General features: G+C 35.5%; 1 protein-coding gene across 2 annotated transcripts in view; it reads left to right on the top strand.

The window, feature by feature from the left end:
* TEX11 (testis expressed 11) overlaps positions 1–15,582 on the top strand; it is a 318,657-nt gene that overhangs the window by 183,462 nt on the left and 119,613 nt on the right. For both annotated transcript variants that reach the window (XM_059156761.1, XM_059156759.1), the window contains exon 17: positions 11,354–11,456. In XM_059156761.1, the coding sequence (XP_059012744.1) occupies positions 11,354–11,456 (103 nt within the window). The remainder of the gene's footprint in view (positions 1–11,353; positions 11,457–15,582) is intronic.

The raw sequence follows: 15,582 nt of genomic DNA, 5'->3' as shown, positions 1-15,582 counted from the left end.
ACAGTATTTGTTCTTCCAATCTGTGAACATTCCCCATTTCTTTATGTCATCAATTTCTTTCATCAGGATTTTATATTTTTCAGACTACAGATCTTTTACATCTTTGGTTAAGTTTATTTCTAGGTATCTTACAGTTTTTGGTGCAATTATAAATGGGATCAATTCTGTAATTTCTCTTTTTTCTGTCTCAGTGTATAGAATGCAACTGATTTCTGTATGCTGATTTTGTATCCTGTGACTTTACTGAACTTTTGTATCAATTCTAGCAGCTTTTTAGTGGAGTCGTCCAGATTTTCTATATAGAGTATCATGTCATCTGCAAGTAGTGGAAGTTTGACTTCTTCCTTGATCATTTAGATGCCTTTTATTTCTTTTTGTTGTTGATTGCTGAGGCTAGGTCTTCCAGGACTATGTTAAATAACAGTGGTGAGAGCAGACCAACCCTGTCTTATTCCTAACCGTAGAAGAAAAGCTCTCAATTTTAACCTTTTGAGGATGATTTTCACTGTGGGTTTTCCATATAGCCTTTTTAATGTTGAGGTATGTTCCCCCTAACCTACTTTGTTGAGCGTTTTTATCATGAATGGATGTTGTATTTTGTCAAATGCTTTTTCTGTATCTATTGAGAGGATCATTTTTTTATTATTTCTTTTATTAATGTGGTGTATCACATTGATTGATTTGTGAATACTGAACCCCTGTTGCAGCCCAGAATAAATCCCACTTGATCATGGTGAATTCATTCTTTCAGTGTACTATTGGATTCAGTTTTGTTAGTATTTTATTGAGAATTTCTATACCCATATTCATCAGGGATATTGGCATCAGTTTTTCTTTTTCAGTGGAGTCTTTATATGGTTTTGGTATTAGGGTAATACTGGCCTCATAGAATGAATTTAGCAGTTTTCTTTCCTTTTCTGTTTTTTGGAATAGTTTGAGAAGAATAAGTATTAACTCTTCTTTAAATGTTTAGTAAAGTTCGCCTGTGAAGCCATCTGGCCCTGGACTTTTTGTTTGTTGGGAGATTTTTGATTGTTGAACCAATTTCTTTACTAGTTACGAGTCTGCTCAAGTTTTCTATTTCTTCCTGTTTCAGTTTTGGTAATTTTATGTTTCTTGAAATTTATCCATTTATTCTAGGTTGTCCCAATTTGCTGGCATTTTCATATATTCCTTTGTATTTCTGTGGTTTTGGTTGTTATTTTTTCTCCCTCATTTCTAATTTTATTTTGGTTCTCTCTCTTTTTTTTGTTATGTCTGTCTAAAGGTTTATCAATTTTGTTTACCTGTTCAAAGAACCAGCTCTTGGTTTCAGTGATCTTTTGTATTTTTTTAAGACTCTATTTCATTTATTTCTGCTTCAACCTTCACTACACTACTACTATAGCTTCCTTCTACTAGCTTTGAGCTTGTTTTTTCTTTTTCTTTTTTTAAGCTCTGTTAAGTATGTTTATCTGAGATGTTTCTTGTTTCTTGAGGCCTGTATTGCTATAAACTTCATTTGAGAACCTATTTTGCTGCATTCCAGAGTTAGCACCCTTCTATTTTCATTTTTGTCTCTGTGTATTTTTTGATTTCCTATTTGATTTCTTGGTTGACCTATTTGTTGTTTGGTATCATGTCATTTAGCTTTTACATGTTTTTTTCTCTAGATTTCATCTTAATTGATACCTAGTTTCATATTGTTGTGGTTTGAAAAAATGCTTCATGTGATTCAATCCTCTTTAATTTATTAAGACTTTTTTATTGTGCTAACATGCACTCTATCCTGGAGAAAATTCCATGTGCACCTGGGAAGAATGTGTATTCTGCCAGCTTTGGATGGAATGTTCTGTATAAATTTGTTAGGACCTTCTGGTCTAATGGATCATTTAAAGCCATTGTTTTCTTACTGATTTTCTGTCTGGATGATCTATTGATTGATGTAAATGTTGTCTTAAAGTCCCCTACTCTTTTATAATACTGTCACTTTCTCCCTCTATATCTCTTAACATTTGCTTTATGTATTTAGATGCTCCTTTATTTTTGCGTATATATTTACAATTGTTATAGTTCCATGTTGGATTGATCCCTTTATTATTATCTGGTGGCCTTCTTTGTCTCCCGCTACAGGCTTTGTTTTAAAGTCTATTTTATCTGATACAAGTATTACTACACCAGCTTTTATTTGCACTTTCATTTGTGTGGAGTATCTTTTTCCATCCCTTCACTTTCAGTCTTTGTTGAGTTTTTATAGGCAAATACAGATGGATCTGTATTTTTTTTTAATCCATTCAGTCACCTTATGTCTTTTTTTTTTTTTTAAGATTTTATTTATTTATTTGACAGATAGAGATCACAAGTAGGCAGAGAGGCAGACAGAAAGAGAGAGAAGCAGGCTCCCTGCTGAGCAGAGAGCCTGATGTGGGGCTCGATGCCAGGACCCTGAGATAATGACCCGAGCTGAAGGCAGAGGCTTAACCCACTGAGCCACCCAGGTGCCCCACCTTATGTCTTTTGATAGGAGCATTTAGTCTATTTCCATTTAAAGTAATTATTAAAAATATGTATATATTGCCATTTTATTTTTTTTCTGGCTGTTTTTATTGTTCCTTTCAGTTCTTTTTCTTTTGCTTTTTTTTTTTCCCCTCTTTGCTTTAATGGACTTTTTTAATGTTATGCCTGGATTCCTTTTCTCTATTTTTTGTATCTGTTTTAGGGTTTTGATTTGTGGTTACTACTGGGTTCATATATAACATCTTATATGTATAGCAGTCTGTATCAAGTTGATGGTCACTTAACTTCAAACACATGTTTAATTTTTAGTTATTTTATTAACATGTAATGTATTATTAGCCCCAGGGGTACAGGTCTATGAATCATCAGGCTTACACACTTCACAGCTTTCACCATATCACACACCCTCCCCAATGTCCATAACCCAACCACCCTCTCCATAACCCCTGTCCCCCCAGCAACCCTCAGTTTGTTTTGTGAGATTACGAGTCTCTTAACGGTTTGTCTCCCTCCTGATCCCATCTTGTTTCATTTTTTTTCCTTTACTACCCACAAGCCCCCGACTCTGCCTTTCAAATTCCTCACATCAAGGAGATCATATGATATTTGTCTTTCTCTGATTGACTTACTTCGCTCAGCATAATACCCTCTAGTTCCATCTACCTCATTGCAAATGGCAAGATTTCATTTCTTTTGATGGCTGCATAGTATTCCATTGTGTGTGTGTACCCCATCTTCTTTATCCATTCTTCTGTTGATGGACGTCTAGGTTCTTTGTATAGTTTGGCTATTGTGGACATTGCTGCTATAAGTGTTCAGGTGCATGTGCCCCTTCATATTGCTACATTTGTATCCTTAGGATAAATACCCAGTAGTGTGATGGCTGGGTCATAGGGTAGCTCTATTTTCAACTTTTTGAGGAACCTCCATGCTGTTTTCCAGAGTGGCTGCACCAGCTTGCATTGCCACCGACAATGTAGGAGGGTTCCCCTTTCTCCGCATCCTTTCCAACATCTGTCATTTTTTGACTTGTTAATTCTAGCCATTCAACTAGTGTGAGGTGGTATCTCATTGTGGTTTTGGTTTGTATTTCCCTGATGTCGAGTGATGTTGAGCACTTTTTCATGTGTCTCTTGGCCACTTGGATGTCTTCTTTGTAGGAATGTCTGTTCATGTTCTCTGCCCCTTTCTTGATTGGATTATTTGTTCTTTGGGTGTTGTTTCATTAGTAATTTATAGATTTTGGATACTATCTCTTTATCTGACATGTCGCTTGTGAATATCTTCTCCCATTCTGTCAGTTGTCTTTTGGTTTTGTTGACTGTTTCCTTTGCTGTGCAAAAGCTTTTGATCTTGAAGTCCCAGTAGTTCATTTTTGCCCTTGCTTCCCTTGCTTCTGGCGATGTTTCTAGGAAGAAGGTGCAGCAGCTGAGGTCAAAGTGGTTGCTGCCTGTGTTCTTCTCAAGGATTATGATGGATCCCTGTCTCACATTGAGGCCTTTCATCCATTTTTAGTCTATTTTTGTGTGTGGTATAAGGAAATGGTCCATTTTTCTGCATGTGGCCGTCCAATTTTCCCAGCACCATTTGTTGAAGAGACTGTCTTTTTTCCACTGAACATTCGTTCCTGCTTTGTTGAAGGTTAGTTGACCATAGAGCTGAGGGTCTATTTCTGGGCTCTCTATTCTGTTCCATTGATCTATGTGTCTGTTTTTATGCCAGTACCATACTGTCTTGATGATGACAGCTTTGTAATAGAGCTTGAAGTCTGGAATTGTGATGCCACCAACTTTGTGGTTTTTTTTTCAAAATTCCTCTCGCTGTTCGGGGTCTTTTATGGTTCCATATACATTTTAGGATTATTTGTTCTATCTCTTTGAAAAAAATTGGTGATATTTTGATAGGGATTGCATTAAATGTGTAGATTGCTTTAGGTAGCATAGACATTTTCACAATACCTCTTCCAATCCAGGAGCATGGAACGTTTTTCCATTTCTTTGTGTCTTCCTCAATTTCTTTCATGAGTACGTTATAGGTTTCTGAGTACAGATTCTTTGCCAGTTTGGTTAGGTTTATTCCTAGGTATCTTATGGTTTTGGGTGCAATTGTAAATGGGATTGACTCCTTAATTTCTCTTTCTTCTGTCCTGTTGTTGGTATATAGAAATGCAAGTGATTTCTGTGCATTGATTTTATATCCTGACACTTCACTGAGTACGAGTTCTAGCAGTTTTGGAGTGGAATCTTTTGGGTTTTCCACATAAAGTATCCTATTATCTGCAAAGAGTGAGAGTTTGACTTCTTCTTTGCCAATTTGGATGCTTTTAATTTCTTTTTGTTGTCTGATTGGTGAGGCTAGGACTTCTAGTACTGTGTTGAATAAAAGTGGTGATAATGGACATCCCTGCCGTGTTACTGACCTTAGCAGAAAAGCTCTCAGTTTTTCCCCATTGAGAATGATATTTGCTGTGGGTTTTCATAGATGGATTTGATGAAATTGAAGTATGTACCCTCTATCCCTATACTTTGAAGAGTTTTGATCAAGAAAGGATGCTGTACTTTGTCAAAGCTTTTTCAGCATCTATTGAGAATATCATATGGTTCTTGTTCTTTCTTTTATTAATGTATTGTATCACATTGATTGATTTGCAGATGTTGAACCAACCTTGCAGCCCAGGCATAGATCCCACTTGGTCGTGGTGAATGATCCTTTTAATGTACTGTTGTATCCTACTGGCTAGTATTTTGGTGAGAATTTTCATATCTTTGTTCATCAAGGATATTGTCTGTAATTCTCTTTTTTGATGAGGTCTTTGTCTGGTTTTGGGATCAAGGTAATACTGGCCTCATAAAATGAGTTTGGAAGTTTTCCTTCCATTTCTATTTTTTGGAACAGTTTCAGGAGAATAGGTATTAATTTCTTTAAATGCTTGGTAGAATTCCCCTGAGAAGCCATCTGGCCCTGGGCTCTTGTTGGAAGATTTTTGATGACTGCTTCAATCTCCTTACTGGTTACCGGTCTGTTCAGGTTTTCTATTTCTTCCTGGTTCAGTTTTGGTATTTTATACAGTCTCTAGGAATGCATCCATTTCTTCCAGATTGTCAAATTTGCTTGCATATAGTTGCTCATAACATGTTCTTATAATTGTTTGTATTTCTTTGATGTTGGTTGTCAAATACAGGTTTATTAAATCTTCCTTGTAACTGGTCCGTTCAGATTTTCTCTTTTTTCCTGATTCAGCCTTAGTAGGTTGTATGTTTTAAGGATTTATTCATTTTTTTCTAGATTTTTCAATTTGTTGTTATATAATTGTTCACAATAATTATTTATGATTATTTGTATCTCTGTGATGTCAGTTTTCAAGTCAGTTTTATTTATAATTTTCTTTTAGTCCTCTCTTTTATTCTTGGTTAATTTAGGTAAAAGTTTGTCAATTTTATTTATCTTTCCAAAATTCCAACTTCTATTTTCATTAATTTTTTTCTAATGTCTTATTTCTATTTCATTTATTTTTGTTCTATACTTTATTATTTCTCTTCTGCTAAACCTGGGATTACTTTTTTCTTCTTTTTATAATTCCATGAGTTGTAAAGTTAGATTTATTTGAGATCTTCTTTTAATGTAGGTGTTTATCACTATAAACTTTCTGCTTAAGATTGTTTTTGATGCATCCCATAAGTTTGGATATGTTGTGTTTACATTTTGTTTTGTCACAAAATACTCTCAGGCCAAAGAGGAAATCAAAAATCCTTTTTGATTTCCTCTTTGGCCCATTGGTTATTCAGGAATGTGTTTTTCAACCTCCATGCATTTGTGAGTTTTTCATTTTTCCTCCTGTCATCTTTTTCTAGTTTTCTACCATTGTGTTTGGAAAAGATAGTTGATATGATTTCAGTCTTCTTAAATTTGTTAAGGCTTGTTCTAGGGCCCAACATAAGGTCTGTCCTGGAGAATGTTCCATGTTGTGCTTCAGAGAAATCTGTATTGTGCTGTTGGATAGAATATTCTATATGTGTTTGTAAGGTCCATTTGGTCTCTAGTGTTATGCAGGTATGCTATATGTTTTATTTTTTATCTGGATGATCTATGCATTGTTGAAAGTGGGGTTGTTGAATTCCCCTACTGTTTATAATTGCTCCCTTCAGTTTGTTAACATTTGATTTATTTATTGTTAAATTCAAATTTAATTAACATACAGTGTTATATTAGTTTCAGGTGTACAGTATAATGATTCAACACTTTTATACATATCTCCCTGCTCATTAAGATAAGTGTACTCTTAAACCACCTTTATTTCACCTATTGCCCTACTCACCTTTCCTCTGGCAACCACCAGTTTGCTCATTGTATTTAAGAGTCTTTTTATGTCTGTCTCCTTTTTTGTTGTCTGTTTTGTGTGAAATAACACATATGAGTGAAATCTTAGTGTTTGTCTTTCTCTGACTGAGTTATTTCACTTAACATTATATCCTCTAGACCCTCTAGGTCCATCCATATTACTGCAAATGGCAAGAGTTCATTCTTTTTTATGGCTGAGTAATTTCCAGAAAGTATATATATACCACATCTGCTTCATCCATCTATCAGTGAAGACTTGGATTGCTTCCATATCTTGGCCATTGTAAATCATGCTGCAATAACACTGTAAATAATGCTGCAATAGACATAGGAGTGTGTAGTATTTTCAAATTAGTGTTTTCCCTTTTGGGGGGGTAAATACCCAGTAATGGAAATCATATGGTAGTTTCTAATTATAATTTGAGGGACCTCCATAGTGATTTCCACAGCAGCTCTACCAATTTGCATTATCTCAAACAGTGCATGAGGGCTCCTTTTTCTCCACATCTTTGTCAAAACTTGTTATTTCTTGTGTATTTGAATTAACCATTCTGACAGGCGTGAAGTGGTATCTCACTGTGGTTTTCATGTGCATTTCCTTTATAATTATTGATGTTGAGCATCTTTTTGGCAGTATTAGTTTTAAATATTTAGTTGCTCTAATATTCAGTGTATATATATTTATAATTGTTATAGCCTCTTAGTGCCTTGACCCCTTTATCATTATATATAGTGACCTTCTTTGCCTCTTGTGATCAATTTTGACTAAAGTCTATTTTATCTGATATAATTATAGCCCCTCCTGCTCATTTTTCTTTACCATTTGCATGTAATATCTTTTTCAGTCCCTTTCAGTTTTTGCATATCCTTATAGCTAAGTTAGTTTCTAATAGGTAACATACTGTTGGAATATTTTTATTAAAAATCATTTAATCCCTCTCTGTTTTTGATTGGAGAATTTTCTCCATTTATATTTAAAGTAATTTTGATAGGTAAGGACTCACTATTCCCATTTTGTTAATCGTTTTCTTAGTTTTAAAATTCCTTTGTTCTTTTTTTCCTCTCTTGCTATCTTTTAAAAAAAAATTATTCTTGTAGTGGTATGCTTTAATTCCTTTTTATTTATCTTTTATGTATGTACTATGGGTTTTTTCTTTGTGGTTACCATGTGGTTTACATAAAGCATCTTTTAGATATAACAGTCTATTTTAAGCTGTTAACAACTTATGTTCAAACGCATAGAGAAACTCTACACTTTTACTTCTTCTCTTTTCACATTTATGCTATTCATGTCACACTTTACATATTTTTATATTGTACATCTGTTAAATTTTTATAGCTATAGTTATTTTTAATATTATTGTTTTTAACTTTTATAGTAGAGGTAAAAGTGATTTACACACTATCATTACAAAATTAGGATATTCTGAGTTTTATTATATTTTTATAACCTATTGAAGGATATTTTGGTTGCTTCCTAGTTTTCACAATTATGAGTAAATTTTCTATAATTAGTAATTTGCAGGGTTTTTGTGGACATTAGCTTGCAGCTCATTTGGATAAAATACTAAGAAGGGCAGTTGCTAGATTATGTTGGGAGAATATGTTTAGTTTTATAAGAATCTATGAAACTGTCCTTCAAAAATGGCTCTACTCTTACTTTTCTTACTAACAATGAATGAGAATTCCTATTTCTTCACATTCTCACCAGTATTTGGTTTTGTGAATGTTTTAAATTTTAGCTATTTTAATAGTTGTATAGTGGTATTATTTTAATTTGCATCTTCTTGGTGAAATATAATATGGAGCATCTTTATTTTTACTTGTTTGCTATCTGTATATCTTTTATAAAGAGGTAACTGTTTAAGTCTTTCCCCTAATTTATAATTGAGTAGTTTCTTGTCTTATAGTTGAATTCTTTGTGTGTTTTAGACATCAGCTTTTTATCAGATGTGTGTTTTGCAAATGTTTTCTCTCACTCTGCGACTTATGTTTTCATTCTCTAATGATATCTTTCACACAGCAGACATTTCTAATTTTAATAATGTCTAATTCCTAATTTAATGGATTTTGCTTTTGGTGGTTTTTTTTTTAAGTCATCACCAAACTAAAGGAAATAGATAAATTTCAAAAAACATATAAGTTAGCAAAACTGCAGCATGACGAAATAGAAAACTTAGATTCATAACTAGCCAAGAAACTGGATCAGTAATCAAAAATCTCTAAACAAACGAAGTCCAGGGCCCCATGGCTTCACACCAATGTCTCATGTCTATAGCAGCATTATCTACAATGACCAAATTATGGAAAGAGCCCAAATGTCCATTGACTGATGAATGGATAAATAAGTTATGGTGCGTATTTGCACACAATGGAATATTGCTCAGCCATCAAAAGGAATGAAGGCTTGCCATTTGCAATGACATGGGTGGAGCTAGATAGTATTATGCTAAGCGAAATAATTCAGAGAAAGACAAATACCATATAAATTCACTCTTAAGTGAAATTTCAGACAGAAAACAAAGGAGTGTTCAGGGAAATAAAAGAGAGACCAAGGAAGAAACAGACCCCTAACTAACAAAACTGAGAACAAACTGAGGGTTACTGGAGGGGAGGTGGGTAGGGGGGATGCGTTAAATAGGTGATGGGAATTAAGGAATGCATTTGTCATGATGAGCCCTGTGTGTTGTATGGAACTGTTAAATCACTGTATTATACATGTAAAACTAACTGGAATTTAAATAAAAACTGAAAAATAGGGGCGCCTGGGTGGCTCAGTCATTAAGCATCTGCCTTCAGCTCAGGTCAGGATCCCAGGGTCCTGGGATTGAGCCCCACATTGGACTCCCTGCTCTGCAGGAGGCCTGCTTCTTCCTCTCCCATTCCCCCTGATTATGTTCCCTCTCTCACCGTCTGTCTGTCTGTCTCTCTCTGTCAAATAAATAAGTAAATAAAATCTTTAAAAAGAAAACCTTTAAAAAATAAATAAAAAATAAAGTCATTAGCAAACTAGAGGTCACTTCAGTTTTCTCCTATGTTACTTTCTAAGTGTTCTATAGCTGGGGGTTTTATGGTTAGGTTTATGATCCATTTTGTGTTAATTTTGTGGAAGTTTATGGTCTGATTCATATTTTTTTTTGCACATCGATGTCCATTTGTTTCAATACAGGTTGTTGAAAGATGTATCCTCAGTTTTTTAAAATTTCTGGTTACCCCCTGCTACCAATGTGGAAATTACTTAGTGTTTCAATTCTTTAGTCGTTGTCTTAAAAAGAATCTTTACTGAACTGTCCGTGTTTGTAATATCTGTACTGCACTTTGCCTAATTTATTTTGCTATCTTTCAGTTCACTAATTTTCCCTTCTTATGTTTCTAATCTGCAATGGAACCAACCACCATGTTTCCATTTGGATTATTGCATTTTACATTTCATGTAGTTCTTCTTTTTCACGTCATCAATAATATTTTGTAGTTTCTGTTTCCTACAAACTTCTCTGATATTCAGGATGTGTAACAATTGATATTCCACAGGCAGTAATCAATCGGAATTGGTATCAGCTGGAAATAACCACTGTACCATATCAATATGTAATATTGTATATCAGCCTACTTACATATACTTCTGAGGGCCTTTTATTTCTTTAAACTTTGAAAACAGTTGTTTTATGGTTTTTTATAATTCTGGTATCTACATTTTAAGAATCTTCCTGTAATTTGTTTCTGCTGATTCTCATTTATGTTGTATTGCTTCTTAGTTCGCTTGATTTTGTTTGTTTGTTTGTTTGTTTACTACTCCCGATTTTTGAAAAATCATTTTTGGAAATAATTTGAAGCCTAGGATGAAGATTACTTCCCCCAGAGAACATTTACCTTTGCTTCTTCAGATGTTTGGGACCAATATCAACTCAATTCATAGCTTGAGGTCTTTTGGCTTCCTTTAGAATGTAAATACATGCCTCAGGGATTGGTTCTCCCCACCATATTTTGTTGTGTTCCACTCAAAACCGAAGTAACTTTCTTTGCAGTCCCCTGGTGATGGAGGTGGGAGCAGTTTAGTTCTGATAGCCTAAGCATGTGGTCCCTTGGGTCTTGATGTTTGTTTTCCTAACCTAGTGAGATTCATTTAAAACTAAAGCTAACATTTGTCTAGATTTATAAATGCCCACCAGAAAAATAAAGTGGCTTTAATTCTCTGCTTGTTTTTCTAGAACCGCACTTTTTTCCCTTAGATTTTATTATCTTGTAAGTTGCTTTAGAATTGAAAAAAAAAGTTATCTAACATTTTTGTTGTTTTCAGTAGGAGAGTTAGTCTGACATATATAATGCACCCTATTTTTAGAAGCAGAACTCACTTTCTTTAGCATTTTAAGGAAACAGTTCTTTAAAGAATTTACTTAGATTCACGTCTTTTTATGATGCGTATCCTTACCCATTGTGACTATATTAATAATTTTAGTAAAATATGATAAGGTCTTCCTTATTACTTGTATGAAAGAGAGCCAATATTTCTTTTTTTCAGGCTAAAGAGGCAGTGATAGAAGCTGAACGACGTGATCCTACAAATATTTTCACTCAGTTTTATGTATTCAAGATTGCAGTTTTAGAGGGAAACTCTGGCAGAGGTATGAATGTTATTTATGAATTATATCTAACTGTTAATATAAAAAATAATGATCTTCTACTGTAAAGGAAAAAACATTGTTTTCAAGACAATGGAGTTTTATATTCTATATTCTAACTTGGTTATGTAAAGATAACACAACCATGCAAAAAGGAATTACAAAGTTTACATAGGAATAAAAGAACAGGGTTTGCCTATTGGGGAAGTAAGAACTAGGGAGATGTGGGACAAGAATTGAAGTGATAAGTCTTGTCATAGTATACTTTTTTTGTACCTTTTGTCGTTTGAACCTCTTAAAAATTAAGTTTAAAAAGCTGTGGGATATTTGCTGTGGGTCTTTCATAGATTTTATGAAGTTCAGGAATGTTCCCTCTATCCCTATACTTTGAAGCACTTTAACCAGGAACTGATGCTGTATTTTGTCAAATGCTTTTTCTGCATCGATTGAGAGGATCATGTGGTTCTTCTCTCTTCTCATATTAATTTGTTCTGTCACACTGATTGATTTGCGAATGTTGAGCCATCCTTGTAGCCCACCTGATCATGGTGGATAATCTTTTTAATGTGCTATTGGATCCTGTTTGCTAGGATCTTGTTGAGAATCTTAGCATCCATACTCATCAGTGATATTGGTCTGAAATTCTCCTTTTTGGTAGGGTCTTTGCCTGGATTGGGGATCAGGGTAATGCTGGCTTCATAGAAAGAGTCTGGAAGTTTTCCTTCTGCTTCAATTTTTTGAAACAGTTTCAGGAGTATAGGTGTTATTTCTTCTTTGAAAGTTTGGTAGAATTCCCCAGGGAATCCGTCAGGTCCTGGGCTCTTGTATTTTGGGAGGTTTTTGATCACCACTTCAATCTCATTACTAGATATCGGTCTATTCAGGTTGTCAATTTCTTCCTGGTTCAATTTTGGGAGTTTATAGTTTTCCAGGAATGCATCCATTTCATCTAGGTTGCTTAGCTTATTGGCATATAACTGTTGATAATAACTTCTGATGGTTGTTTCTACTTCCTTGGTGTTAGTTGTGATCTCTCCCTTTTCATTCATAATTTTATGAATTTGGGCTTTCTCTCCTTTCTTTTGGATTAGTGTGGCCAATGGTTTATTGATCTTCTTGATTCTTTCAAAAAACCAGCTTCTAGTTTCATTGATACGTTCTCCTGTATCTCTGGTTTCTACCTCATTGATCTCAGCTCTAATCTTCATTTTCCCTTCTTATGTGTGGAGTTGGTTTGATTTGTTGTTGATTCTCCAGTTCTTTATGGTGTAGAGACAGCTGCTGTGTTCTGGATTTTTCCATTTTTTTGAGAGCGGCTTGGTTGGCTATGTATTTCCCCCTTAGGACCGCCTTTGCTGTATCCCATAGGTTTTAGGCTGAAGTGTCTTCATTGTCATTGGTTTCCATGAACTGTTTAAGTTCTTCTTTGATCTCCTGGTTGATCCAAGCATTCTTAAGCAAGGTGGTCTTTAGCTTCCAGGTGTTTGAGTTCCTTCTGAACTTTTTCTTGTGATTGAGCTCCATTTTCAAAGCACTGTGATCTGAGAATGTGCAGGGAATAATCTCAATCTTTTGGTATCGGTTGAGTCCTGATTTGTGATCCAGTATGTAGTCTATTCTTGAGAAGGTTCCATGTGCACTGGAGAAGAATTAGTGTTCTGTTGTTTTAGGGTGGAATGCTCTGTATATATCTATGAGGTCCATCTGCTCCAGTGTGTCATTCAATGCTCTTGTTTCTTTATTGATTTTCTGCTTTGATGATCTGTCTATTTCTGAGAGAGGTGTGTTAAGATATCCTACTATTAATGTATTCATATCAATATGATTCGTTATCTTGATTAACAGTTTTCTTATGTAGTTGGCTGCTCCCATATTGGGGGCATAGATATTTCCAATTGTTAGATCATCTTGGTGGATAGTCCCTTTAAGAATCATGTAGTGTCCTTCTGTATCTCTGACTACAGTCTTTCATTTAAAATCTAATTTATCGGGGCGCCTGGGTGGCTCAGTGGGTTAAAGCCTCTGCCTTCGGCTCAGGTCATGATCCCAGGGTCCTGGGATCGAGCCCCGCATCAGGCTCTCTGCTCCGCAGGGAGCCTGCTTCCTCCCCTCTCTCTCTCTGCCTACTTGTGATTTTTCTCTCTCTGACAAATAAATAAAAAATCTTAAAAAAAATCTAATTTATCTGATATGAGAATCGCTACCCCAGCCTTCTTATGAGGCCCATTGGCATGAAAGATGCTTCTCCATCCCTTCACTTTCAGTCTGGGTGTATCTTTAGGTGGAAGACCATTCCATGCTCTTGGATCGGAAGAGTAAACATTGTTAAAATGTCTATACTGCCTAGAGCAATCTATACTTTTAATGCCATTCTGATCAAAATTCCACCCATATTCTTCAAAGAGCTGGAGCAAATAATCCAAAAATTTGTATAGAATCAGAAGAGATCCCGAATCACTAAGGAAATGTTGAAAAGCAATAATAAAACTGGGGGCATCATGCTACCTGATTTCAAGCTTTACTACAAAGCTTTGATCACCAAGACAGCATGGTACTGGCATAAAAACAGACACATAGACCAATGGAACAGAGTAGAGCGCCCAGATATAGACTCTATGGGCAAATAATCTTTGACAAAACAGGAAAAAATATACAGTGGAAAAAAGACAGTCTCTTCAATAAATGGTGCTGGGAAAACTGGGCAGCTATATGTAAAAGAATGAAACTCGACCATTCTCTTACACCGTACACAAAGATAAACTCAAAATAGATAAAAGACCTCAATGTGAGACAGGAATCCCATCAGAATCCTAGAGGAAAACATAGGCAGTAATCTCTTCGATATCAGCCACAGCAACTTCTTTCAAGATATGTCTCCAAAGGCAAAGGAAACAAAAGCCAAAATAAACTTTTGGGACTTCATCAAAATCAAAAGCTTCTGCACAGCAAAGGAAACAGTCAAGAAAACAAAGAGGCAACCCACGGAATGGGAGAAGATATTTGCAAATGACAGTACAGATGAAAGGTTGATATCCAGGATCTATAAAGAACTCCTCAAACTCAACACACACAAAACAGACAATCATATCAAACAATGGGCAGAAGATAGGAACAGACACTTCTCCAATGAATACATACAAATGGCTATCAGACACATGAAAAAATGTTCATCATCACTAGCCATCAGGGAGATTCAAATTAAAACCACATTGAGATATCACCTTACACCAGTTAAAGTGGCCAAAATTAGCAAGACAGGAAACAACATGTGTTGGAGGGGATGTGGAGAAAGGGGAACCCTCTTACACTGTTGGTGGGAATGCAAGTTAGTGCAGCCTCTTTGGAGAACAGTGTGGAGATTCCTCAAGAAATTAAAAATAGAGCTTCCCTATGACCCTGCCATTGCACTACTGGGTGTTTACCCCAAAGATACAGATGTAGTGAAAAGAAGGGCCATCTGTATGCTAATGTTTATAGCAGCAATGGCCACGGTCGCCAAACTGGAAAGAACCAAGATGCCCTTCAACAGACGAATGGATAAGGAAGATGTGGTCCATATACGTGATGGAGTACTATGCCTCCTTCAGAAAGGATGGATACCCAACTTTTGTAGCAACATGGACGGGACTGGAAGAGATTATGCTGAGTGAAGTAAGTCAAGCAGAGAGAGTCAATAATCATATGGTTTCACTTATTTGTGGAGCATAACAAAAAGCTTGGAGGACATGGGGAGTTAGAGAGGAGAAGGGAGATGGGGGAAATTGGAAGGGGAGGTGAAACATGAGAGACTATGGACTCTGAAAAACAATCTGAGGGGTTTGAAGTGGCGGGGGGTGTGGGAGGTTGGAGAAACCAGGTGGTGGGTATTATAGAGGGCATGGATTGCATGGAGCACTGGGTGTGGTGCAAAAATAATGAATACTGTTATGCTGAAAAAAACAAAAGCTGTGGGATAAGAGGGAATTGATATTGCAAACCCATTTCAGTTAAGAGTTGTCTTAGACAATCGAAGTCTCCAGCTTACTTTAAAATGTTTTCACTTATTTGGGAAGTTATTGGTAAGAGATTTGGCCTTGAAATGGAGTTTCTTTCTACAGAGTTGACAGTGCTGAAATTGCTCACATGAACC

This window comes from Mustela lutreola, chromosome X (assembly GCF_030435805.1).
Source record: "Mustela lutreola isolate mMusLut2 chromosome X, mMusLut2.pri, whole genome shotgun sequence".
Taxonomy (NCBI): Eukaryota; Metazoa; Chordata; class Mammalia; order Carnivora; family Mustelidae; genus Mustela; species Mustela lutreola.
This window is presented reverse-complemented; position numbering and strand designations above follow the sequence as displayed.